Below are 27,637 nucleotides of genomic sequence, written 5' to 3'. Positions count from 1 at the left end.
GTAGCGTGTAGCGCAGGGGATCACCTTCACTACAGTAGCAATCTCAATAGGGCTTATTTTCGGGGGAGGGCTTATTTTAGAGGAGTCTTACACAGTAAGGGGAGGGCTTATTTTCGGGATAGGTCTTATTATCGGGGAAACACGGTAGTAACAAGGGACCTTAGATTCAAAGGCTTCATTTTACGTCAGGGGTTAAGAGGCAGTAAAAAATTGGAGGTTTTATGTATGTAGTCAGCATTTTCCTGGGATTTGGAGTCAACTATCATGTATTCACTGTATGTGTGAAACTCCAGATGTAATTATTTTTATAAGTGAAGGGTAAATAAGATGTCCTTACATGTGCTCATTGTTAATTATTCTTGCAACAAGGGAAAAATTATAATAACCTAGTGTAATGGGAATTTAAATTTAAAGATCTACCCTGCCCCTAGGCTAAAGTGCACCTGGAGCCTGGGGTGGGAGGCTTGTTTTTCAGTAGATACTTCTTGATTGGCCAGTGAGTCAATAAGGTTGTTACATTCTCTGAGCCAGGAGAAGGCTATATAAGCCCTGATGTGTAGCTTTGTTTTGGGGCTCACTTTGAGAACTGTTCTGTGATTTGATATGGATTATGGGAAGCTGTTGTCCAGAGCCCCCCGGCTTTGAAAAACCCAGATGTTGATTTGATATGGATGTAATGGTTGGACAGTTTGGAAATCTGTCTACTTGATCTGTTTCTCTGACTTGATAATTCTGTCTGTGTATGCTGAAGTTCTGGGTGCTGACCTTTTTCCTCTGAACAAGGTAAACGATATATGTCTGACTGATTAAAGTAAGCCGGTTAACCCATTTTGAGTTGCTTTCCTTTATCAAAGCAGATCCAAGAACCTGTGCTGGCAGCAAACCCTGAGGACGCTTGAGGAGCTTGCTGCTACACCTAGCCCTCAGCTATGATTAGTGAAGATTTGAGGCAAATTCTCATGGGATCATAGTTTGATATTATTCTAACTTTGATTTCAGATCTCATTGTTTGAGTTACTACTAAGCCCATAATGCACCATTCATGTGAAACGCCACTTGCTGCACAAAGGAAATGTGTTCTGAGACCTGCTAGAAGTGGATATCTGTGTCTGGGAAAGTTGAGGGGATGGTCTAGCACAGGCAAAAGTAAAATTCTCTTGACTCAGTTTCTTTATTGTGTTGTTTCTCTTCTGAACAGGAAATGTTTCCACCTGGTAAATTCTGAGCCTGGCTTTGATACCCTGTGAATTAATGTGGAACTCTGCTACATGATTAGCTGTTAAATATAACTCTTGCCTGGAATCAAACAGAACTAAAAGAAGTTTTCCCCTATTGTGCCTTATGTCAGATCAGTCTATGCCCTTGATGAGACAGTCTTGATATTGTCATAACCATATCCCTTCCTTTTACTTTCACAGCAAATTTCTATTATTAGGGCAGGTGAATGGTGGAAGTTTGTCATTGCAATACTAAACCTATCAATTTACATATTAATACTAAGACATCTGAGTTACAATAATAGGATTCAAATATAAAAAATCTTACTACTTTTGATCTGAACTTGTGGTCAACTCCATATCCTGAGCATCAAAGTAAATGAGTTCCTAGGCTTGCCATTGCTAATAGCTATATAGTCATGTATAACACTAGGCCCTTGAAGTGCTATGTAAAAACTGAAATACTCTGAAGTTTCAGATGATTTATGGGTTCCTAATTTGGTGTTCTTCTCAAGCTGTTATTGTTAGGACTAGTTCCATAAGGCCAGAACAGGTTTTCCCCACATGAACTAATTATTGGAAGACCGATTTGATTAGATTTTGTCACAGTTTATTAAAGTAGACTGTCTTATCACTAGCAGGTTTTAGCAACATTTATTTAAAGGATCTCCACAATTCTCCCAGGACCTGAAGAGAGTTGAAAAATGCCTCCACAGGCCTGCCTTGATCCATATGCAGCTGTTTCTGAGAGATGCACAGGAAGTGCTTTCTAGGCCCATGCAGATCTCTGCCAAAGGACTTGACACCCTTAGAGCTACTACTACATTGGGTTTCTTTATTTACCTACTACAACTTTGCTTGCTATGTTAGTCCTATGCATGTTATGGATCCATCACCTATTCTGTAAGCTCTTATTATTTCTTCTTGGACTAATGCCATTGTAGGAAATGAGACCCTTGTACTGCATGGTTGCTGGTCATACTTTGCCCATGGCATTTATGTACAGGCCTTTTATGTGATCTCTAGCTGTCTTTCTTGTCAACAGTCTAAGTCCTTGTGGAAGGAAATTGTGATAAAAGTGGGGGAATAGGGGAAGGGTGAAAATGGGTGCTCTATCATTTAAACACCAACAGAGTTACCATATTGGACTGCCAAATGTATGGGCTACAGATATGTTTAGAGTGCAGAACTTTTCAGTGGCTAAAGTATCTATTTGTGGGGCTTTTTCCTTGTTTATCCTCCTAGGGACAAAGTAATGTTTGTGTTTAGAGTTATTCCCTTGGTACAAGGGAAACTGACCCCCAAGCCTACTTCCACATTTACAGGCAGCAGAGATTGGGATGCTGCAGTTGAGGATAGAGGCTTGATTTAGGTCTAAATGTGGTTCTGCACAATAAGTATGGTTATCACCACAGGGGAAAATTACCAAAATTTGTGCTGAGCCAGTAGAAACCCCATTGTTTCCAGTCTTGCTTATCTTTTTCGTGTTAACCAGTGTGTTGGGAGAGGCTTAAAATAGTCTATTTGGAGAGGTGGCAGGTACTTTGATCCCATCCCCTTTTCCTTCATAGCATCTGCTAGTCTGCAAGTAGCAGCATGAATGTGCTTTCATTCCATCTTCTTATATCTAATCTCATTTCCTTATGCTGTGGCAATAAGGGAGGAGTTGTGATGCTAGCCTATCTACCTTTAGAGTTGTGTTCCCATCAGGATTGTCTTTCCCCATTACATTTATAAAAGTCACACAGGGATTGAATTCTGTTGCCTGGTTGCATCCAACCTGTTTTTGCCATGTATGCTACAATACATTTATTTAATTTTCTCTTTCTGAGTTTGCTTTATTATTGAAGGCAAAGATTCAAACAAGGATTTTCTTTTAACATAAGAAAGAGGAAAAGAAACCATCTTTACAAAACTATTTATAGCATCTCTTTTTCTTATAACACAGAACTGGAAACTAAGGAGTGGTCAATAATAGGGGAACAGATAAAAAATATAGTATGAGAATGTAATGAAATATTATTGTATCATTAGAAATGATGAAAGGAATATTTTCAGAGAAACCTAGGAAGACATTAAGAAATAATGCAGAGTGAAGACAGCAGAACCAGAACAATTTATATAATAAAAACAACATTGTATAGGAAATTTTGAAAGACTTAAGAACGCTGGTCAATGCAATGATAAATCATCATTCCAGAAGACAGATGACAAAGCGTGCTATCTACCTCCTAATAGAGGAATGAGGAACAACATGCAGAATGAGACATACATATTCAGGCACAGCCATTGTGGAAACATGGTTTGCATGACTATTTGTTACAAGGGTTTTTTGTTTTTTGTTTTTGGCTTGTTTGTTTGTTACTAGAGGGGGTTGTGAAGGATATCAATAGGCTTATCAAAAGCAAAAAACAAAGAAAAAGAAAAAGAAAAGCTGGTCACTGAAGTATTTTTTTTTTAAAAGAACATAACAGAATAGAAAGAAGACCTGAAGGAATTACCCACAAGCAGGACAGCAATGAAACTTACATGTTTAACTATCATAAACTTAGAAAGAAAAGCAAGTTATATATAATGGATATTTAGAATTTCATGAACAATCCTCTTTTTGGCAAAGATACTGAAACAGTTTGCTATTTCTTTCTCCAGTTCATTTTATAGATGAGGAAACTGAGGCAAACAGGGTTAAGTGACTTGCCCAGGGTCACACAGCTAATAAGTGTCTGAGGTCAGATTTGAATTCAGGAAGGTGAGTCTTCCTGACTTTCTATCCACTGCACCACCTAGCTGCTTATTTTAGTTAGTTTTTAATAAGTCCAGAATTTTTAAAAGATCAATTGAAGAGATAGACTAGAGAAGAAAAGTCCAGGAGTGGGAATAAGTTTTTGAAAGAGCTATCACTTGGAGAGAGGATTAAATTTGCTCTTGTACATCAAGGACAAAAAAATAGGAACAATAATGAAAGTTTCAAAGAGGCAAATGTAGTCTTGATGTCAGGAAAAACTTCCTATTGATGAGAGGTCCAAAAGTAGAATAGGTTACCTTAGGAAGTGATGAATTCTCCTGCATTAAGAGTCTTCAAGAAGCAGCTCCATGACCACTTGTCAAGTATGTTATGATGGGAATTTCTTTCAGTTATGGGCTGGACTAGATGGCCACTGAGATCCTCTCAGACTTTAAAATTCTGTTTCCCTGTTCTCAAGGAAGTTTACAATCTAGTTAGGGACATCAAACTACTCATGGCCTTGGTAAAATGGATATGTAGATGAAATTCATCTATGGCAACCTTTGGAGCTTCCTTTCTTCATCCTTTACCTCCCCTGGGCATGCCCTCTTCAATATGGTCCAGGTGTCCAGTGCTTCCTGCTCTGTAACCCCAGTCAGGAATGGCCTCCCCAATTCCTCATGCTTCAAAATGACCATTTCCTTTCATCTGCCCTCTTCCCCTCAAAGGCCAAGTTGGCTATTTTCAAACAAGGTTAGGAAATAAGCAATTTCTTTCAATATCTCTTTTGATTTTTTTCTAGAGTATTTTGTCTGGATCTCTTTTTCCTCACATCATCATATAATAATAGTCAGGATTCATACAGCACTTTAAGGTTTATAAAGTGTTTTACATATGATATTTTATTTTATCCTTCGAACAACTCTGTAAGGGAGCTGCTATTATCATCCTCATTCTACAGATGAAAAAATTGGGGGATAGAAAGGTTTAAGTGACTTGTCCAGGGTCACATAGCTAGGAAGTATCTGAGGCAGGATTTGAACTCAGGTCTTCCTCATTCTAAATCTAGCACTATATCCACTTCTCTGCATCTAGCTGCCTTATCAGTTCTACCTTGTATTATGTATGTATATACATAGATAGATAATAAATATGTCTTATTTCCCATAAAGTAATCCCCTTGAAGGTAGGAAGACTGTTTCCTTTTTTTAATCTTTATCCCCAGCAACTCATACAGTGCATTTCCTTTTTATTGGCACTTAATAAATGCATGCTAAATGGAATGGGCTTGGGAGTTATTAAATTAATTATGATGTATGAACTGACAGACTCACTACCCTCTCAGGGGAGTGTGCATGTTAAAGAAGGTGAATCCAAAAGCTTCTAATTGGCCTTATTTAAGCAGCATGACACCCCTCTTACTTGGTTCTCCTGCTCGTCTGCCTGCTCTATCTCCTTTGCAAAGTCATAATCTATATAAAGCCCTCAAATCATGCACATACTCCAAGAACTCTTTAGATTCCCTCATTTAGCAACTGCATCAGCTGCCACAGGTTTAATTAACATCTCTATTCAGATTACTCACAGATCTCTAGATTCACACTTAGTCTTTCTACTGTGTTCTAGTCCCACATCACCTGTGCCTACTGGAGAATCTGACCTGGTAATCTTAAATCTCAAACTCATGGCAGAAATAGATTTCATTATCTTTGCCCCCATTTCCCCTTCCAAAACACCTTTCTAAAATTTCCTGTTTCTGTCAAAGTCATTATATCATCCTTCCAGTCACCCAGGTTCACAACCTCAGTGTCATCCTTGACTCCTTACTCTCACTCACTCTACATATCCATTTGTTAATTGCCAGAACCTGTGGTTTCCCTTGTCACAACAACTCTCACATGTGCTCTCATCTCTCACAGGTACCACCCTGGTTTCCATCCCTATCTCCTCTTAGCTGAACTACTGCAACAGCCTTCTAATTGATCTCCTTAACTCAAGCCTTTCCCTTTCCAATCTATCCTCAATATAGCTGCCAAACTGACATTTCCAAAGCTCAGGTCTAACTATGTAACTCAATACCATCCACTGGTTTCCTATTATCCTTAGGATGAAATATAAATCCCTCTGTTATTTAAAGCCCTTCACAACCTGCCTCCAATATACTTTTCAGCCCTTACTACATATTATTTCCTTTCATGTAACTCTACCATCAAGTAAAACAGGCCTATTTCTCACACACATCATCCCATGCCTGGAAGGCACTCCTTCTTCACTTTCAACTCTTAGAATTCCAAAATTTCCTTTTAGGCTCAGATAAAAGACACGACCTTCCCTCATAACACACTACTCCTCCCGCACCCACCATTAGTATCTCCTCCCCCCCCCCAAGGTAACATTATATTTGAGTTTGGTATGTTCTATACATGCCTGTATATGTATGTACACACACATACACACACACACACACACACACTCTTCTCTCTCTGGAGAGAATGTAACCTCCTTGAGGGCAGAGACTGTTTAATTTTTGTCTTTGTAACTCCAGTGCACAAAGCTTGGAACAAAATAAGCCCATAATCAATGTTTATTGCTTGTATGAAATTGTAGAGAAGATTGAGGTTTGGCAAAAAGAAAAATTTCCTAACAGCTTACTGTTATTTAAAAATGAGGGTGCTTGGTCCTGGAAAGAGCAAGTTCTCCAACACTAGAGAAACAAAGGTTGGATGATCCCTTGTTAGGTTTGTTATCGAGGGATTCTTATTTAGAGGGGGCAGTCCCTTCCAGTTGTGAGATTCTATGATTCAATGTGGCTAGTCAGGGCATATGTAAAATACATTCTTCTAGTGCCACCTTCTGGTGAAATTTTGTTATATTCTAGAAATAGTTTCATCTTACCAGGTCAGCTTTCATAATTTTTTTTTTCAATGCCTGAGAAATTATTGGTATGGAGATTAAACAATTGCCTCTTAGGTTAGGGTAATAATTGAAAATATGGTATTATAATTACAATTGCATGAAGTCTGAGATATTGCAAGTCTAAGAAATACCTTTGTGTAGTATATATGTATGTATACGTGTTAGAAGTCATGGACTTACAGAATGCTAACAGTGGAAAGAAATTTTGAGATGATCAGCTTTTAATCATCTATAATTAAATGATGAATTTTGAAGAGAGAATTTAAGTAAAACTATAGTTTGACAGTTTTTATCCTAACTATATAAAAAAAAAAGTGTCTTCTGTATTCTGTGTGTTTCCTTCCCTAGGTAACGTTGCTTGAGTGATTCCTCCCTCAAGCTGACATTAAGACAACTTGTAATTATATTAATTATTCTGGGAGGGAATGAAATATGTGTTGCTTACTAGAAAGTGACTCTGATATTTATGTGGAATAATTTTCCCTAAAGTTATAGGATCCCCGCCACTGGTCACTAGAGGGTGCTCGATCTCAAAATGCCTAGACTGCTTCCCTTATTGTTGAAATTGTGGCTTCAAATGGTAGTGGGGGCCAGGTTCAAGAATTTAATAATAAAAGCTAGACCTTATGTGGATTTTTGAGGTTTGCATAATACGAGACATACTTTTTCATTTGATTTTACCTATTTACCATTTTTAGGCATCTTCATTCAATTAAGTACTTTAAAATCAATAATAAAACATTAAAAACCATGTATATGATATTTAAAAATTCTTACATGAGTTTTTCCACAAATATACCAGAAGCTACACATAATTTAGTAACTGAACAATCAATTTCTTCTTAGTTGTAACTAAGTCCCCAAAAGCTTGAAAATTTTTCAAGGTTTCTGTGCAATTGTAAGACAGATAAACACAGCATGCAGGAAGGCTACTAGCACATGTTCACTCTTGATTTGGTCAGACAGGAAAGACACTAGGACAGCTTTGAAGGGATTAATAATCTTACTTTATTCCAGTCTAGTCTCCTCATAAGGGTTGTTGATAATGGGAGCACAACTCCTACAGCATTCCCTAATCACCCGTCTTGCAAGGGCTAGTGAGAAGCAGGGACAACTACCCCTATGTCTTGATGGGGTCGATCGAGACAGACACACCTTGTGCATCCCCCTAAACTCCCTCAAGCCTCAATGGGGGCCAGTTGAGGCAAATACAGATTCCCCCCAAGCCTTGATGGGGGACAATCAAGGCACACACAGCATTCTAGCTTGTGCTTTCAACCTGAGGGCTCCCCATTCCTTGACCAATGCCTACCTGCTTTATAGGGCAACAGACAAAGAAGGCATTTTGCCAGCAATAGCCTCACAAGTTTACATCACCTCATCCCTGTATCTCACGGTTGCAGTCTCAGTAGATGTTTAAAATTTAAGCACAAATGTTTATATTATTTATCATTATATAATGCTGCACAAGCATTATCATGAGAACTCCTATCTAATACCTGGGAACAAGAGATTGTTATGGCTATGGATCTCGGGAAACTGAACTCTGAGAAATAATAATAAAAATCCCACTTTATACACACTAAAATCTACCTCATTTACGCTAAAATCCACCTTACAGCAATTAATAAAAATACTCCCATCATCTAACAAACAAAAATCAACTTTTTTGCAAAGAAAAATGTAACTTCCCATAAAAACTAGTACCCATCTTTTTGGGGAAAAAAAGTCACATATAAGGGATCTACAATTAGCAGTATTAAATTGCAATGTCTTATAATGCTCCATGTTCTTCACTATACCTTTGTTCCAGATGCGGTGATAAGGGAAATCCATTGCTACTCTTGATTTATGGCTCATCTTAATATTAGTGGTAAAGAGACCTGCTGGGGAAAAAAATAAAAACTCTGGCCATGAGAACTTAAGGGTTAGTTTCTGGAAAGAATTTTGACCCTGGTCAAGTGATCTAAATTTCCTGTACTTCCACTTCTTAGTTTATAAGATAAAGATCATAATACTTAACAATACAGTGCTTCAGAGTTTAAAAAATGCTTTATATACATTATTTCATTTGATACTTATAACGATGACCCTAGAGAGTTGGTAGTATGAGTATTATCTCCATTTTACAGATGAGGCAACTGAAATTGAAACAGGTGAAAGTCATTTGCCCAAGGTTAAGAAGTTTGGGAGTTAAAACAAGGTCTTCCAATCCCAAGTTCAATGCTTTTCCTACTATACTACAATGTAGTTATAATATACTTCAATACCTCAAGGATTCATGATTTCACTTTGATGCAAATTGTAAAGCTTGCATACCTTAAAAAAGATGGTTTAAAGAGTTGTTAGGGCCAAAAAAAATCAAGCCCCTGCTATACCCTCTAAACTGTTAGGATGTTCTTCAGAAAACAGACACATATTGTCTATCTTCAGGAACACAGTCAATGCCTTTCCAACTGGGTAAAACCTATTAATTAGTGTGCACTTTGAGAAACAAAGTTCATCTCCATATTAAAATGAAGCATCAGAACAGAATTTGAACTATCTCTGTAAAAGTACTCATGAACTCTTTCTCTGCTCATAGTTGTGGGAGGTATTTCATTCATTGCTCCTGCTTATTTATTATGGAGACTTTTATATCTAAGTCAAGCATAAGGGGCAGCTAGGTGATGCTGATCTGGAATCAGGAAGTTGTTATTGAGTCATTTTTCAGTCATGTCTGACTCTTCGGGACCCCATGTTTTTGGGGGGGACACAGAGATACTGGAATGATTTGCCATTTTCTTCTCCAGCTCATTGTACAGATGAGGTACTGAGGTAAACAGGGTTAAGTGCCTTCCACGGAGTCACACAGCTATTATATGTCTGCAGCTAGATTTTTAACTTAGGAAAATCAATCTTCCTGACTCCAGGTCTGGTACTTTATCCACTGTGCTACTTAGCTGCCCTCTTCACATGTATAATAGATATCAAGTTGTTTAATTTTTCAAGGTGGTGGGAGGGGTGAGAGAGAGGAAAAGAGAGAATTTAAAACTCAAAATTAAAAAAAAACATTGATTTTTTTTACATGTAATTGGGAAACAATAAAACAAAAAGAATTTTTTAAAAAATACATCTCCTACTCATAGCTGCAAAAGACTTTTTCCTAATAGTGTTGGTGATTTATATGTTGAAAAAAAAAATGGCTTTTGGAGGCTGGGAAAACACTTTTTATGAACTTGTTCAGAAAGAAGTGAACAGAACCAGAAGAACAATTTATTCAAGATAACAACACCATAAAGGAAAACAATTTTGAAAAAATTAAGAACTCTGACAAATGGAATGGGCAACCATCATTCCAAATGGACCATGAATAAACATGTTACAGAGAAGAAATGAATCCAGAATAGAGAAAGAAGCATTTGTCAGTCACAGCCAATGAGGGAATATGTCTTTTTTGACTACACATATTTATTACATGGGTTTAGTTTTTATTCAGCTGTAGGGAATAGGGGCGAAAACGAAGGAAAGAGAGATGCTAAAACAAAAAATAAAAAGAGGGTCATTGAAGCATTTAAAAAAATTCATACAAGAGAACAGAAAAAAAGACCAGAAGCAAGCACAGATAAACAGTACAACTTTGAAGGTTATTTGTTGAATTTATTATATGCTTAAAGGAAAATTAAGCTTACTATGTGCCAGGAACTGCACTAAGCATTGGGGATACAAATTACAAATAAAAATATACGTTTTCATGTATGATCCTCTTTTTCTGTTCTACTTTGTGAAAATGATTATTTTTTGGCATTAAATTCATAATATAAAAATAAAAAAGGATGTTTTTGGCAGAATATGCTTTACACATAGTTGATATAATAAACACTTGAACTGAATTGATCATATTTTAAGATAGAAGTTTTGTTAAATTGGTTTGGGTGGAAGCTAGAATACAAGAATTTAAAGAGGAAATGGTTTGTTAAAATAGACAAAACTATGGGATATTACTCTCAGGAAGTCTGTTGGTAAAGGGAAAGTAGTCTGTGAAAGAATGAGAACCAGTTCTGGTAGCCAAGTCAGAAGTGGTTTTTGTCTTTGTTATTTAAATACTAGAGAAAGCATAATTAGTGAACAGAGGGCCAGTCTTGGAGTCAGGGAGACCTGGGTTCAAGTCTTGCCTCTGATACATACAAGCAACTGTTTCTGTAGACAAGCCACTTAGGCAACTCTAAGATATGTGCTCAGCTATACCAGTGGAGAGAATTTCTACAACTAGGATCCATTACACCACTGAAATCAGACAACTAGATATAAATAAGTTAATAAACAAACCAACTAGTGAATAAATAAATATGAAAGACCTGAGTAAGTTTTTAGGCTGAAAGGAAGTAGCCCTTGGGAAGGGAAGAGGGCATAGTTGATGAAGGAGATGGATGAGTACAGATGGATGGATTAGCCTTGACATGGAGTAAAGAGTGAATGAAAGGGGAGTCTGGATGAAGAAATACGTACCAAAAAATAGGGTAGAGAGGAAGCAAGAAAGGTAGGTAGATGCGAAGCCAAGTTACAGCTTTTTTTGGGGGGGAGGGGTACATGTGAAGCCCAGCTATTTGCTCATAAGGGTGCAAATGATCCTTCTTACTAACATACATTTAAGTGTTTTTGCACTTATTCAAATATCCAGTCCTGCAAAAACAACAAAAAGCAAACTTCACCAAAAAAATCTAAAACCAGTCTTATAGAGATAGAAATGAATGGTTTTTCCTCCCGTGTTTTTCTCCCCAGCTCCTAGCAGTGCCTTGGTATATTAGATGGCACTGAAAACACTTGTTGAGTTGAAGTTCTGCTTTCTAACCTGTTTAGTCCTTGTTTCATGGCTCTCTGCCATTCAAGGCCTCCAGCAATCACCCCGTGCCACTTTTTACAATCATCTACAATCCTGACTATAGTCCATGTTTCATCCTGATCCATATGGAAATTCAAAGAGTTTTAATGTTGGAGTAGGGCTGTCCGTTTAGGAAGCAGCAGGTTGTTGTTTTTTTAAGCAAATACAGAAGTGGTGATGCAGGAGGACCAGGCACCAGGAGAAGTGAGTCCAATTCTTTGCAAATTCTGAGTACTAGCTGGAAATCCACTTTGGTATTATGATTACTTTTACTAGAACTATCTAGAGTCACTGAGACATACTACCAACCACCACCACCACCGCCGTAGTCTCGTTCTCATCGATCTAGAGGCAGAGACATAAATACTCCACTGGTTGTCCCAAAAGTCCGAGTTCGAGTTTAAGCTTTAATAGCTTACTACCAAGCTCTGACCGCACAGAGCCGCACTCAGACTTTTGGGACGCCCCATATTAACCGCCCCGGCTGTCCAACCACAGAAACCGCGCCCCTCCGCGCCGAGGCCCAGAGGCTCTGGGCTGGGCCGGGCCTAGTGCGAGCTCTGAGGGCATCCACTGTGTTCTTTCTACTCATTCTCATCTTGAGTTTCCTAGAATCTCACTCCTGTACGTCATGCAGTTTAGAAACCTTGCCTAGAAGCTCCAAATGCTGGGCCCTGGGCCTAGTGGAAGTCTGGCCCTCCAGACCGATTTCCGTCCTTTCTCCCTTCCCGCAGCCCCAGCTGGCTCTCCGGCCGCGGCGCCCGCCACCCAGCCACCCTCCGCCTCCCCTCCAGTCTGCTGTCTGCCGGAGGCGGGCGGGTCAAGGGGCGGGGCCGCCGCGTGGCAGGTAAGGGCCGGAGGGGGGCGGGGTCCGGGGGAGGAGCGGGCGTCACGCGGGCAGCAGGTGAGGCCTCTTCATCAACATGGCCGCCGGCTGCCGACACAGGGGGCCGCGGCTCGCGGAGCCTGACCTGGCCAGCTGCGGCCCCCGTCCGCTTCCTCGCCGCCGCTGCTCGCCCCACCGGCCTCCGCCCGGCCGCCGCAGCGGGCCTCCGCTGCTGCCTCTCTTCCTCTGCTGGCTGTGCGGGAGCGCGGGGGCCGCCCCGGAGCCTGGGCTCTGGGCAGTGACCGTCAGCAACGTAAGTGGCGTCTCCGGGAGGCGAGGCCCGGGGCCGGACGCGGCGCATTTCGGGCCTCCCCCGAGCTGCTGGCGCTCAGCCCTTTCCCCCTTTCCCCCTCTTGTAACGTCAAGACCCAGGCCTCCTTGTGAGGGCTCGCCCTTGGACCCTGTGGGCGGGGATAGACCGCAGCCCTTGGTCCTCGGACCCCGGCACGTGTATTCGGGGCGGGTGGGTGTGGCGTGAGAGAGGGGGCGACCTGCCCCTTGGCTCCCCAATCGCCCACTCCCAGCTCGGCTTCTCTGGTGACCCTGGCTTCTGCTGCGAGACTGGGCCAGGAGGGCGACACACCCCTGCCCTGGCCAGGGCTTTAAACCCAGGCTCGGAGAGAGCGGGCCATAGGGGAGGTGTTTTGTTTGCTTTTTGCAGGGAGTGCTGGGCTTGGATTCCGGAAGACGCATTTAAACCTGGCTTCAGGCTGCCAGCAAGTATTTATCTATGATGTTTACTTTGTGTACTAAGTGCTGGGGACGTCCAGAAAGGCTGAGAGCCAGACCCAGCCTCTCAGACCCCAGCCTTTCCTGGAGCTCGAATTCGAATGGGGGACCCTGCGTGCAGATAACTAAGTACTTACAGTGCCTGTCTACGTGTGTAAGAACCATACCGCGTAGTTAGAAGAAGGTGGATTCAGAGCTAGCCAAGGGAGACAGAGGTAAGGTGGCAGAGTGTTCTAGGCACGAGCAGCAGCCAGTACCAAGGCACAGAGATAGAGGATGGAGCGCCTTGTTTGACAGACTGCATTTTAGAATATAGGGAGGGGAGTAAGGTGGCTCAGGAGATAGACTTCTGGGAGAACCAGAAAATCTGACCTTAAGACACTAACTATCTTTGTGATCCTGGGCAAGTCACTTAGCCCTTGTTGGCTTTAATCCACTCGAGAAGGAATTGGCAAACCACAGTGTGTTTGCCAAGAAAACTCATACCGGGGTTATGAAGAGTTGGACAGGACTGAATGAATTTATTTTAAAGAGTAAGAAGATTGGAAGGGTAGGAGGGATCTAGGTGATGAAAAGTTTTAAAAGATGGAGGATTTTGTTTTTGATTAGCTGGGGGGTGGGAGGGTAGAAAGTATGGCCTGGGCAGCCTCTAGTTAAATGACTTTTGAAGCTGAAGATGAATTGTAGTGATGAGAGACTTGAGGCACACGGTCACCTCTAGTTAGAAGGCTGGGCCTGTCATGATGAGCCCAAACTGATGATATTATAGATTTAGAATTGGAAGGAACCTTAAAAGTCATCTATTTCAGTTCCTTGAAGTGACTTTCCCAAGGTCATACAGGTAGTGGAACTGGGATTTGAACCTAGGTTCTTATTGCAAATCTAGCACCATGCAGCAGTGTCTGCAGGAAATTACTCGACCTCTTCATGTGATTCCTTAAGAATTATTTACGAAATTATATGTTGGTGGCAGAAATTCTCATACTGGGAGTCCAGAAAAGTACTTGGAAGACATCTAGCCCAACCTCATCCTTTTGTAGGTGAGCACATTAAGGCCCGGGGAAATGACTTGCTGAGGTCACAAAGGTGATAAATCTGAGGGATTTGATCTGATAGGACTAGAAAATTAATTGACTATATTTTGTGCTGTATTTTATACAGTGTCTGGCACACAGTAAATATGATTATCGACCAACTTTTAATGAATGTACATATTATAGATTGTGGCCATATCACTGTTATATACTATACAAAAGTAGGGGAAAGGTTTTGAGGGAGTGTTTGAAAGAATTAAATTGTAGGGTGAGTAGGTGAAGATGTTCTTTACAAGGGAACACCATGAAAAAACATAGGGAACTAATAGAGGTGGATAGGGAATGTGTGGGAGGATAGTGATTATAAAATATGAGAAAGAAAGGGATAGGGTTATAGGAAATTCAGGAGAGAAGCAGACAGGGCGGGAAGAAAAGATGGTTATCTCTTGCTTTTCCTAGATCAAATGAATGATCCAGTAGTTTGATGACAGTAGTATTTTCTCCGTGGGAGATGCATTAATGTGATATTTTGACTTGATCTCACCAAGCTCTGAAAATGATAGCAGTAACCTCAGCTAAACTGTGAACATAATTCTAGAAGTTAAGACTTTCTTACTGCTTAAAGCTATCAGAGAAAAATAGTTATCATTGCATTAGAGAAGAGGAAGGAAAATGGCTCATGAATACTCTACTTCTATTTTTCATCTGCCTTTGCAATGTTTCTGCAGAAATGTAAACTTCAAGTACAGAGCACCTTACTTCTTACTTAATTGCTTCCTATAAGCCTGAGTAATGAATTTTAAAGTAGGAGTATTTGCCATTGAACTTTGGGGGAAAAAATAAATTTTTGTTCTTAATTGGGTTAAGTTTTGCCATTTATATAACAAATTAGAACTAGGATGAGAAGTAATTTAATATTAAGTATATAGTCACAAAGAAAGGAAAGAAGGCTCACTGAAGGAGCTAAAGGACCATTTGTAGCTGAACATTTGCTATGAGGTGCCTTCTAAATAGGGAGGAGAACTATGCTCTTTTAAGGTTGACAACAATTTGGTCTCCAAGGGATGATTTTGTGGTTCCAAAGGTTGAATTAGATGTGAGCTTATTCAGTCTGGGAAGAAAACAGTTTGTAGCAGTGATTAATGACCCTTTGATCAGAGATACTGAGACAGGCATTACAGAGCTATAAAGAAATCCTTGACCTTAAGTCCAGTTCTTTTCACCATTAGTTCCCTTAACTCTAAAATAGCTATACCACACATAATAGCTACATTTTAGGACAAATAATAGCTGTAGAGATGAACACAAGCTCACAAGAAGCAAAATCCACCAAAGAAGCAGCAATAAAACCCATGCATAATACTTTTTTTTGGATAATACTTTTTTTAAAAAAAGAAAGCTCCAATAAAACCCATGACCTCAAATGTACATGCACATATGCCCAAAGTATTGATAACAAGAAAGGCAAATTAGAGATCCTAACATGAGGAGGAAAATTTGATATCAAAGATATCACTAAGACATAGGATAGAAGCTTTGACTAACATAAGGAGGAAAATTTGTTATCAGAGGTGTCACTGAGACATGGGATAGAACCTTTGGCTAGAATATGGCTTTCAGAAGGTATTACTCTGAAAGGAAACTAAGGCAAATAGAAGTTAGAAGTTGTGACTTTCCCAGGGTCACATAGCTAATAAGTATCTGAGGCCAGATTTGGACACAGGTCTTCCTGACTCTAGGCCTGGCACTCTATCCACTTTGCCACCAGCTGACAAAACAGAGCAGGTAATGATTTGATTTCTCAATGATGGTTTTTATCCTTCAAAGGATGTAGGAGTCACCAAGTGGAACTTACTCTGAACTTGATTCTTACTAAGGAGACAGAACTTGTTGCTGAAGTAAAAATGATGTGAACCTTTTGGAGGAGTGACCATTCCATCTCAGAATTTGGGTGAGGACAGGAAAGCTGGGCATAGTCTGACCTTTGTCCTTGGGAGAGCCAATTTTGAAGAATTCTGAGAGGATAGATAAGGATCTCATGAATTAAAATCCTACTGGGGCATATGGTCCAGGAACAGTGGGAACCTTTTAAGAGTGAATTGAAGACAAAGATAAATTATTCCAATGAGGAAAAAAAGAGGGAGTTTTTATGTGAAGAGCATGGAGACTGTGATACAGAGGAACAAGTCCTGGCTGGTACTAGAGGACCTAGTTCTGACGCTTACCTCCTATGTGGCTTTATGAAGATAGGTCACTTAACTTTGTTAAGCTTCAGTTTCCTCATCTATAACATGAAGGGATTGAACTAGAAAGCCTCCAAGGCTCCTTTTTGTTCTCAATTCTTTGGAATTCATCAGGGCAAATGAGAATTACTAAAAAGGGTGCTATGTGATATTTCTGTAAAAATACTGCTAGGAATGTTGATGCTCAGAATTAGCTGTAGGTACTTAGAAATGATGAAGACAAACCAAGATGTCTTTAGTTATTTTGGATGAGGTGCTGTAGGGAGAATAGAAAGGGATGTCAAAAAGGGATAATAATTCAGGTCAGTAAGCTTGAATTCTATTCCTTGAAAAGGGAAGCAATGGAGCTATGAATTGATCCCCATTCTGGAGAGCAATTTGGAACTATGCCCAAAGGGCTATAAAAATGTGCATACCCTTTGACCCAGCAATACACTTCTAGGACTATATCCTAAAGAGATCATACAAATGGGAAAAGGACCCACATGTACAAAAATATTTATAGCAGCTCTTTTTTGCTGGCCAAGAACTGGAAATCGAGGGGGGAATGCCCATCAGTTGGGGAATGGCTAAACAAGTTGTGGTATATGAATGTAGTGGAATACTTTTGTGCCATAAGGCAAACTTCAGAGAAACCTGGAAAGACTTATATGAACTGATGCTGAGTGAAGGGGCAGAACCAGGAAAACATTGTACTAAGTAACAGCCACAGTGTGTGAGACTGATTTTGATAGATTTAGTCCTTCTCAGCAGTGCAAGGACCTAAAACAATTCCAAAGGACACACGGTGGAAAATGCCAGCCACATCCACAGAAAGAACTATGGGGTTGGAATGTAGAAAGAAGCAGATTATTTTCTTTTTTTTGTCTTGTTTTATTTGTTTCTTTTTTTTTCTTACTCATGGTTTTTCCCATTTGTTATAATTCTTTTATGCAACATGACTAATGTGAAAATGTGTTTAATAGGGATGTATGTGTAGAACCCATATCAGATTGCAAGCTGTCTTGGGGAGGGAGTGGGAGAAAATTTAAAACTTATGGAAGTGAATGTTGAAAACTAAAAACAAATAATTTAATTAAAAAAAGAAAAAGGGATCAGTGATCACAAAGAGAGGCTAGGAGTTAGGAGTTCATCTGCAAAAGACAGAAGGCTGTTACTGGAAATATGATGTGGCCACCAAGTAGGAAGGCCACTACTAGCAAATGTGATAACTTTCACCATACATTACCCTTTACTTACAGTATCCCTTTCTGAAATGTAATACTTTTTAGTATTGGGCAGTATTCCTTCCTGAAATGTAGGACTTTAATAATATATAGAGCCCCAGAGGATTGTAACCAGTTATTCAGTCAGTAAACATTTATTTCGCACCTACTGTGTGCCAGCACCGTGCTAAGTAAGCACTGGTGAAAGATGGCAAGGGTATTGCTATCCAAGGATTTGTTAAAGGAATTGGAAATGTTTTTCCTAGAAAAAACTGAGGAGGCACATGATAACTCATTAAGAGTTTTCAAGGCTTTTTTGTGTGGAAGATTGCTTCTAACTCTATATTCTATTTTTGTGTGGTTCTGTCAACTTCATAATATTCTCTCATGCTTTTTTATTAAATATTTTCATGCTCCATAGAGTTCCTAATTTTTCTTTTCATAGCATGGAGATAACTTTGTATTACTGAAAGGTGTTCCACCAGGGGCTCTTCTAGGTCCTTTTGAGGTTAAAGGAGAGGCATTTCATTGATCTGTCATGCACAAATGTACTTAGTTAAATTCATTGTGGCTCGTTATCCAAAAGTAGGCGTGGTGTCTATATTTTTACTGCTGCAACAGTTTATGTAGTGCTTAAGAGGCTAAGATGGTTGCAAGTGGAAAAAAGTATTCATAGTGATAAAATTATGGATCTTTAGTTGTGTTGAAGTGTGCTTGGAGATAAGGTAATATATAAGTATCTGCTTTCAAGATTATTTAATTGTAGATATAAGACACAGGACATTTGTCCAGATAGGAAGATATGCATAAAGGTGAGATGAAAATAAATAAGTTGAAAGGAGAGTAGTCACTTTTTACTAGTCACATACATTCTTTCTTTTTTCTTTCTTTCTTTTTCTTTCTTTCTCTTTCTTTCTTTCTTTCTTTCTTTCTTTCTTTCTTTCTTTCTTTCTTTCTTTCTTTCTTTCTTTCTTTCTTTCTTTCTTTCTTCCTTCCTTCCTTCCTTCCTTCCTTCCTTCCTTCCTTCCTTCCTTCCTTCCTTCCTCCCTCCCTCCCTCCCTCCCTCTCTCTCTCTCTCTCTCTCTCTCTCTCTCTCTTTCTTTCTTTCTTTCTTTCTTTCTCTCGCTTCCTTCCTTTCTCTCTCTTTCTCTCTCTCTTTTTTTTTTTACTTTTTGGAGGGGGGAACGCAGGGCAGTTGGGGTTGTGACTTGCCCAAGGTCACACAGCTAGTAAGTATTAAGTTTCTGAAGTAAAATTTGAACTCAGGTCCTCCTGACTCCAGGGCTGGTACTCTATTCACTGCACCACCTAGCCGTCACATACATTTTCATAGAACCAGTGAATGTCTGAAGGAAATTAGGTCAAACTAGATAGAAAGCAGTTAGCAATTAAATTTTTTTAGTAGTTCAGAAGTTAAATTCATCCCTGTGGTTACTTGCTCCCTTCACAAGTTTAGATTATAGCTCCTCTAAGCCTTAATAAATGACTTCTTGAATTGCTCCGGACATACATTTTATCACTTGTTAGATAACCTTCTGAAGATTTAGAGCTGGAAGTGACTGTAGAGATCCAATTTAACCCACTCCTTTTATGGATTAGGAAACTGAGGCCCAGGATGAGTAAATAACTTAATGTCACCACATGACAGGACCAAATCAGGATTTGGACCCATTGACTCCAAATCTCCAGTGGTTTGGGATTGTCATAAAAAAAAAAAAGTGATAAAACATCATCTGTTAAAATTGGAGATTGTAGTGAGGGAGTGTGCTTGAAGAAAAGATTTTTCTTAGTAGTTTGGTCCCCACTTCCTGCTCCCTTTCAGATCCACACCACCTTTCCTTTTTAAATAAACACAATTTTATGAGAAGACTGAATAATAAAGTATTCTTATGCTGTTAAAATAATGGAAACTGACAAAGGATTTTAACATGGTAACTCCTTTAAGAGGGATGGAAGTATCCAGTAATCCAAGTAAATCTGCTTGACTATTCTTCACTTCACGATTTACAAAAAATTTTTAGTTCTGATTTTGATAGGTGATTGGCTGCTTTAGATTCAGCTACACTAACTTTTTACCAGGTCACATTTGAAGAAACCTTTCCAACTTTGCAAGACCTGGCACACGCAGATCGTTGTACATTGGCATAGACTTGTAGAAAACCTAGAATCCTGTGGTGGACTTTTCTATGAAGAAGATAACACATATCATTAACATCAGTTTATATACCAATGCTCAGTAAAGCAAGCACATAAAATTATGGGCAGAAAACTTGCATGTTGTCAGGGTATTGGGTTAAATATACATGTATTTCAGATGGTATACAGTTTAAAGTGTACTCTGTATGATTTGTCTTAAATTTAAGCTTCATGGAAAAAATAACATTTGGAACTTTAAAATTTGCAAACAAAGCCTTTTTTTTTTATATACAAAGCCTTTTACAAGGATCCTTTTTGAAGGGGGTACTGCAGGTATTAGTCACATGTCACAAATGATGAAGCTGGGATTGACAACTTGCACAGGTTCATGTGGCTAGGAAACATGAGAAAAATAATTCAAACTCAGGTCTTACTTAAAGTCCATTACTATGTCCACTGTGCTATCCTTGCCCATCAAAAAAGAAGGAAATTTCAGTTTATCAGCATTTATTAAGAATCAGATTAGTTAATTTATTGTGACTGTAATGGAATGCAAATTTGGAAGATCTTCCCTGCCCCTAGGCTAAAGTGCACCTGAAGCCTGGGGAGGGAGACTTGTTTTTCAGTAGATACTTTTTGATTGGCCAGTGGGTCAATAAGGTTGTTACATTCTCTGAGCCAGGAGAAGGCTATATAAGCCCTGATGTGAGGCTTTGTTTTGGGGGCTCACTTTGAGAAGCGTTCTGTGATTTGATCTGTATTCTAAGAAGCCGTTGTCCAGCCCCCTCCCCCCCCCTTTGAAAAACCCAGATGTGGAAACCCAGATGTTGACTGGGTATGGATGTAATGGCTGGACAGTTTGGAAATCTGTCTACTTGATCTGTTTCTGTCTTGATAATTCTGCCTGTATACTTTGAAGTTCGGGGTGCTGACCTTTTCCCCTGAACAAGGTAAAACGATATATGTCTGACTGATTAAAGTAAGCTTGTTAACCCATTTTGAGTTGCTTTCCTTTAACAAAGCAGATCCAAGAACCTGTATGGGCAGCAAACCCTGAGGACGCTCTTGGGGTGCTTGCTGCTACAGTGACTTAGTCCCATAATTATTAGAAGGAGATGGGCTTTTATTCCAGAAAGTTTTTAGAACATGCCCTGAGGATTGGAGAATTGGATTTATAATCTGTACTTCTTCACAAATAGGTCGCTCCTCATTTGTACTTGGGTCTATGACTTTAAACAATCAACTGGTAAACAAACGACGTATCTTTGCACTTAGTCTGGCCCTGAGTTGACTCAATGATTGTTTATTGATTAATTGGTTTTTGTCTCTGAACAACTACCAAGGCAGCTAACTTTTCTGTATTTATTTTCTGATCATTTATTTACCTGTTTACTGATTATGGTTTTGTATATGTTTTGTACGAAAAGAGAGATGCTTTAATTTTAAACAGTGATGGAAAAGTTTAATAAACTCTTTAAATATCTTTAGGACATAATATAATATTTCTGTTTTTTCTTTGTAGGGATCAAGACCATTAATATTTAGGAAAACTATGTTTAATTCTACTGAGATCAAGCTTAAAAGTAAGTATTAACAGTGAGGAGAATGACTTATTCCTAAAGACTTTTTTTCCAGTAACTTTATAATGTTTTAATTTTGTTTGAAATCAGTATTTGCAAGGCTGAATATTTCCCAAAGTCCCATGGTTCCCATAATCATAATCTTATTAGCTGAAAAAAATCAGAGATGACTTATTTTTTAAACTTATGTCATACTTTCAATTACATATTGTTAGGAGTGACAGTAGGGCAAAGCCCCAGTCTGAACATTTGTCCGGACTGGGAATAAGGAAAATTGGATTTTAGTTTCAGCTTTGCCATTAGCTAGCTGTGGGATGTTGAATAGGTCATTTAATTTCTGTTTTTTTCACCTATAAAATGAAGAACTAGATAATCTCCAAGGTTCATTTCAGCTAGGGTCTCTTGATTGTAATCCCCTATTCTGTATTGATCTACAAGGATTTAGTGATTTGTTTTTTTCCCTCAGTGGAAAAGAAGCAATAAATGAAGAGGTTTTGTGTTTTCTGCCACACCACCTATGTCTGTACAGAAGAGAACATAGAAAATAATTGTAGGATGATAAGACCGGTGGATCAAATAGATTATCCTTATAACAAATTATACCAGTCACATTGGACTTAACAGTATGCATTAGCAACATTTTAGTTTTTGGAACTTTTTTTTTGCCTTTTGGAGGGCAATTAGGGTTAAGTAACTTGCCCAAGGTTACACAGCTAGTTTTTTTTTGTGTGGTTGTTAAGTGGCTGAGGCCGGAACCAAACTAGGGTCCTCCTGACTTAGGGGCTGGCACTTTTGCTCACTGTGCCACTTATCCACCCCAATTTTTGTAGTTTTTTAATGATGCTATTTACTTCTTTTTGATTGAATAAATTGATTTTATTGAGTGAAAACATTGAACACTTCAAAACTACTTAAAAATACTAAATTTGAGTTTATAATTTGTATTTTGAATGTAAAATGAAATTCTTTCTTTCTACACAGTTAAATCATTCAGCTGTCCTGAAGCTGTGAATTTTACCATAGAGTGGCATTTGAAATATCATGCATGTCACAACGAATATACCAGGTTGGAAGTAAGTAAAACACAGGTCTTAAGGATTGTATTGCTAATTAGGGTTGATGGGAACCAGGAGTATAAAGGATTATTAAGAGTATTGGGTTAGGAGGTAAGGTCTCTCTACATATTTAATCTCATCTCTGCCTTTCTGGATTTTTATTGTCCTTCAAGACTGAATTTACCTGCTATAATTTCCTTGAAGTTTCCCTGACTTCTCTGGTTCCCAGTTGTTAATGCTCTTTTCCCACTCAAATTACCTTAGGTATACTTATGTGGATATGTTGAACCCCACAGTAGAATATAAGCTCCTTGAGGACAAAGGATTTTTTTTGTCTTTGTTTCTTTGGCACCTAGCACAGTAGGTGCTGAATAGAGTTTACATTATTTTCTTAATTTTGACACTAATTCAGTTTGGTATTTCAAATAAGTCAATTAAACTATCTTTTATGAATACCAGTCCTCCCCTAACTTCTTCACAAATATAATATAGGTAAGTTAAGTTAATAAAAGTTTGAGAGTCACTTTTTCTCAACTTTGAAAATTAAGAATGGAGATCATTAAGACTTTAGTAAATTTTTCAGTTCCATAACAGGACCCAGTTAAGAGAGAAGAAATTCAGAAGAAAGAAGAGAACAAACATTTATGTGGAAAGGAGACAGAACACTAGAAGAAGAATGAGAAAAGGATGGAAAAGAAGAAAGATTAGCATTTCCTAACCTGCCTCACCCTAGATAATCTCAAATTCTTATCAGATCTCAAATCAGACTCCTGGTGAAGAATACTATTACCTTTCCATCTTTTTAAAAAATGTTATTAATTTATTTATTTTTAGTTTTCAGCATTCACTTCTATAGGTTTTAAATTTTCTGTCCTTCCCTCCTCCTCCCTCCCTCCCCAAGATGGCATGTAGTATGATATACCTCTATACATGCATTCCTGTTACACACATTTTCCACATTAGTCATGTTGCATAGAAGAATTATAATGAATGGGAGAAACCATGAGAAAGAAAAAGCAAAATAAAACAAAAAAGAAAATAGTCTGCTTCGCTCTGCATTTTGACTCCACAGTCTTTCTCTGGGTGTGGAGGGCATTTTCCATCATGATGAGTCTTTTGGAATTGTTTTAGGTCTATGTGGGATACAAAACCCTTACCCAAATTAAAAAAACCAGGTTTCTCAAGGCAAAAACAGAAGCTTTTTATTTCCCTAGTCAAGTCTCTCTAGAGTTGGGCATCACTTACCCCAGAGCAAGCTGGTATAGGGAGGCACTGCACAGAGATCAAGCAGACAGTTATATACCCCTATACAAACAATTCTAAGAAAACCCCCAAACAATTCTGAGAGAACCCACAAACCCCTCCCCAATATCTGGACCTCCATTCCCATTGGTGGGATGTATGGCCTCACATTCTAAAGTACCCAATGCAAACACATATTTCAGCTACTCTCCTTATTCATCAAAGGCAGGTGGTTAAAAGAGCATCTAGGATGAAGAAAAGAGGGGGGGGATACCCCCTGATTTCCCTGAAATCATGTGATTTACAGGAAAACAAAACTTAGGCCTACAGGGGGTTAGGACCTAGCTCAATTCTGGTCACTGTTGCTCCCATTTTATGAGAATACTTTCACCCATTTCACTCAGGTCCTTGCATTGCTGAGAAGGGCTAAGTCTATCAAAATTAGTCTTCGCACATTGTGGCTGTTTCTGTGAACATGTTCTCCTGGTTCTGTTCCCCTCATTCAGCATCAGTTCATATAAGTCTTTCCATTACCTTTCCATCTTTGACTATCCTTTATATCATGTCTTCAGGTACTTATATTGATTCTTTTTCTAGCTTTTACCTATTGCTGTATTTAAGTAATTTCTTATGACTGGCTTTGGAATTCCTATTAAGTTTCTTCCCTCCAATTCCTTTTAAAATATTGTTTTTATTGATATCTTTTGTTTTTAACATTACTTTCTTTTCCAAATTTATATTGTCCCCTCTCTTCCTGACTTCCTCTGTGATATTGATATTTTTGAGCTCAGTGTTTTTAATTTTTTTTTTACCAAGTAATTCCTGCATTTTGCTCCATTTTTCTAAAATTGAATAACTGTATGATGGAGTTAATTTTTGAAATTTGCACAAGGATATTGAATTTAATTGCATTGTGACCACTGTAGTATATAGAGAGAAAAAATCCCTTTTCTATATTTTAGCATTCTCCTATCCTATGGATTTTGGGAATAGTACCACTAATAACTTAAAATCATGTTGCATTTTCACTACTAAAATGATTTTTTAGGGGAGAAAAGTGGTGCAGTAGACATGTGACTTTGGAAAAAAATTTTTAAAATCTTCATTCAACTCAACCATTTATTAATTGCAGGGAGAATGGTTCTAATTGCAAGGGGAGAGAAAGATAGTCAGTAAATTAACCTGAAAGCACATTCACCCATTAGTCTAAGGATTCTCCATTTTTCTGATACTAATTGTAGTTAAATATCATATTTGTTAGTGATTTCTGTGTTTTATTCTTATACGGCATGCAGCAATATCTATCCTACATTGTGCACCCTGGTGTTTTAATATTTACATTTAATGTGCATGATAATGTAAAGGATGATGGTTTTAATGATGTGGATGGACTAAAATCCTGCCTCAGACACTGGCTGTGTCACCTTAGGAAAATTAGTTAACCTCCCTAAGCCTCAGTTTCCTTATCTATAGCTTGGAAACGATCTCTATAGTGCTTATCTCATGGGCAAGGCAAAACAGCAAGTATTTATTTCAGCAGGGCCTATCTGCCAAGCACTGTGCTAAGTAGTAGGGTTACAGATAAACATTTTTTAAAAGTCCCTCCCTTTATGTAATTTGTAGTCTAATTTGGGAAGACAGCACATAAAAAAAGAGCTAAAGTGGGGAATGTGTGTAGTGGAAGGTATGTGTATGAGGATGTGATGGCAAATCCAGAGAGTTTTGAAGGAAAGGGAGGAGGGGACTGGTATGGTGGAGGGTTGCTCCTGGACGAGGTAGCCCCAGGTGTTGGGGGATGTTCTAAATGAGAAGACAAGGGAATCATTGTAACAATGAGGTCTGAAGAGTCAGAATTGCAGCAAGGAAAGATTAAATGGGATGATGTATATAAACCACTTTGCAAAACTCGATGTGCCAGGTAAATGTCAGCTAATTTTTTTTTAAAGTTATAGAGTTGGAAGTACTTTCTGCACAGTGAATTTCCCTACAAATATCTCTCTCATTTAAAATTTACAAAGAACAAAGTATTCCTCATAAGTAAAATTTCTAGATGACTGTAGCTTGTCTTTCTAAAAAAAATTATGGATATTTTTTGTTTTTCTAACAGCTCAATTTCTAAGTTTCTACTGCTCTCTACTTTCCAGAGAGTTGTCCCTTTAATAGATAATAAAGAGAGAGAAATAAATGCAGGTCAGCCTACCTAATCTTCATGTCAGGACAGGTCCAAGAGTATATGCAGAATTCCATACACATGGTCCCCCTCCTTTACAAAAAGGGGAAGGAGGTACATTTTCTCATCCTTTTCTTTGTGACCTGGCTTGATCATTGTAATTATGTTTCATTTGGTCTCTTTTTTTTTTTGTTCTTTTCATTGATGTTGTCATTATTTTTTTGTTGTCTTTTATTTTCTCTGTTTATTTCACTTTGCAAGAATTTATCAATCTTTTCATACTTTTAATGTTTTCTTCATATGTGTTGTTTCTTATGTTGTAGTACTATTCCATTACATTCGTATACCACAATTTGTTTAGCCATTCTCAAGTCAGTGGGTTGACTTTGTTTCTAATTATTTGCTATCACAAAATATGCTACTTTGAATATTTTGGTGTATATGGTACCTGTCTTTCTAAATGGAGTCTGTCTAAATCAGGATATTTGATTAACACTGAGATCTCTGGGTCAAAGTATTTGAGTATTTTTGTCACCTTCACATAGTTCCAGAGTATTTGAATCAATTCAAAGCTCCACCAACAGCATATAAGTGTCCATATTTCAATAGCCCCTACAGCATTAACTGTTGTATCTTAGGTCATCTTTACCAATTTTCTGGGTATGAGGTAAAACCTTGGTATTGTTTTGATTTATATCTCTTTTTTTAGAGTTTTGGAAAAGTCTTTCCTATTGTTAATAGTTGGCAATTCTTTTGAGAACTGTTTGTTTATGTCCTATGACTATGTATCTACTAAGGAATGGCTTTTGGTCTCATATATCATGGCCAGCAGACCATCATTTGACATATTTTTCCCCCTAATGAGCAATTTACTTTGTTATTTTTGCTGGATTAATTTTTGTTCTGAAAAAGCTTTTCAATTTCAATTAATCAAATATCCCTTTATCTTTTGTGATCTTTTCTGTCTCTTGTTTGGTTAAGAATTCTTCCTCTAGCCATAGTTGCAAAAGGTAGCTGCTGGGTGGGAAATTAAGGGGAAGGGAGAGAATTTGGAACTGAAAATAATTAAAATGTTGTTGGATTGGGAAGGGGAAGGGGAGGGAGAGATTTTGGAGTTGAAAATAAAATAAAATTGAATAATTTTAAAAAGAGAGGTGCTTGATCTGTTTTCCTTCTTTTTTTTTAATGTGAACTTTTATAATTACTGCATTTCCAAGTCAAAATTGAACTACTTTTCATTGTTGTTAAATTTGGGTGCAGGATCATTTTAAACTATTTTTAAAACTTATTTCAATTTACCTATGTCAGTAAGCAAGTTTTGAAACAATCCTGAACTTTATTTGGCAGGAACTGTTGGACAAACACATACTTAGTATTAATGAAGATTTCTGTGAAGATTATTTCCAAGGAAAACAATGTCGCAAGCAAAAAAGCGAACATTTAAATTGTGACAGTGATTTACAGATGTTTCCTATGTTGAGTGTGAGTATGTTGTGAATTTCCTGAATATTATAACATTAACACTTTTTTCATTCTGGTTAATGAAAATTTCAACAAATTTGTATTAGTACCTGAATCAGAAAGGGTTTTAATTTCTATAAGCTATTCACTTGAGTGCTTTTTTTATTTCTACATCCT

General features: G+C 38.3%; 1 protein-coding gene across 4 annotated transcripts in view; it reads left to right on the top strand.

Moving 5' to 3' along the window:
* Positions 1-12,330: 12,330 nt before the first annotated feature.
* Positions 12,331-27,637, top strand: part of TMEM87B (transmembrane protein 87B) — a 58,703-nt gene continuing 43,396 nt past the window's right edge. For 2 of the 4 annotated variants that reach the window (XM_069075557.1, XM_069075558.1), the window contains exons 1-4: positions 12,628-12,858; positions 21,475-21,535; positions 22,514-22,605; positions 27,347-27,481. In XM_069075557.1, the coding sequence (XP_068931658.1) occupies positions 12,643-12,858; positions 21,475-21,535; positions 22,514-22,605; positions 27,347-27,481 (504 nt within the window). In that variant the 5' untranslated portion in view covers positions 12,628-12,642. Of the gene's footprint in view, positions 12,567-12,627; positions 12,859-13,530; positions 13,550-21,474; positions 21,536-22,513; positions 22,606-27,346; positions 27,482-27,637 lie in introns of those variants that run through there. The other 2 variants (XM_069075559.1, XM_069075560.1) reach the window with 2 other exon arrangements.

The sequence above is a fragment of the Petaurus breviceps genome, unplaced genomic scaffold, assembly GCF_028583685.1.
Source record: "Petaurus breviceps papuanus isolate PSGF00001 unplaced genomic scaffold, PetGlider_PUasm1.0 90919, whole genome shotgun sequence".
NCBI classification, from domain to species: Eukaryota; Metazoa; Chordata; class Mammalia; order Diprotodontia; family Petauridae; genus Petaurus; species Petaurus breviceps.
Note: the sequence above shows the minus strand (reverse complement) of the source record. Positions and strands in the feature narration are given on the sequence as shown.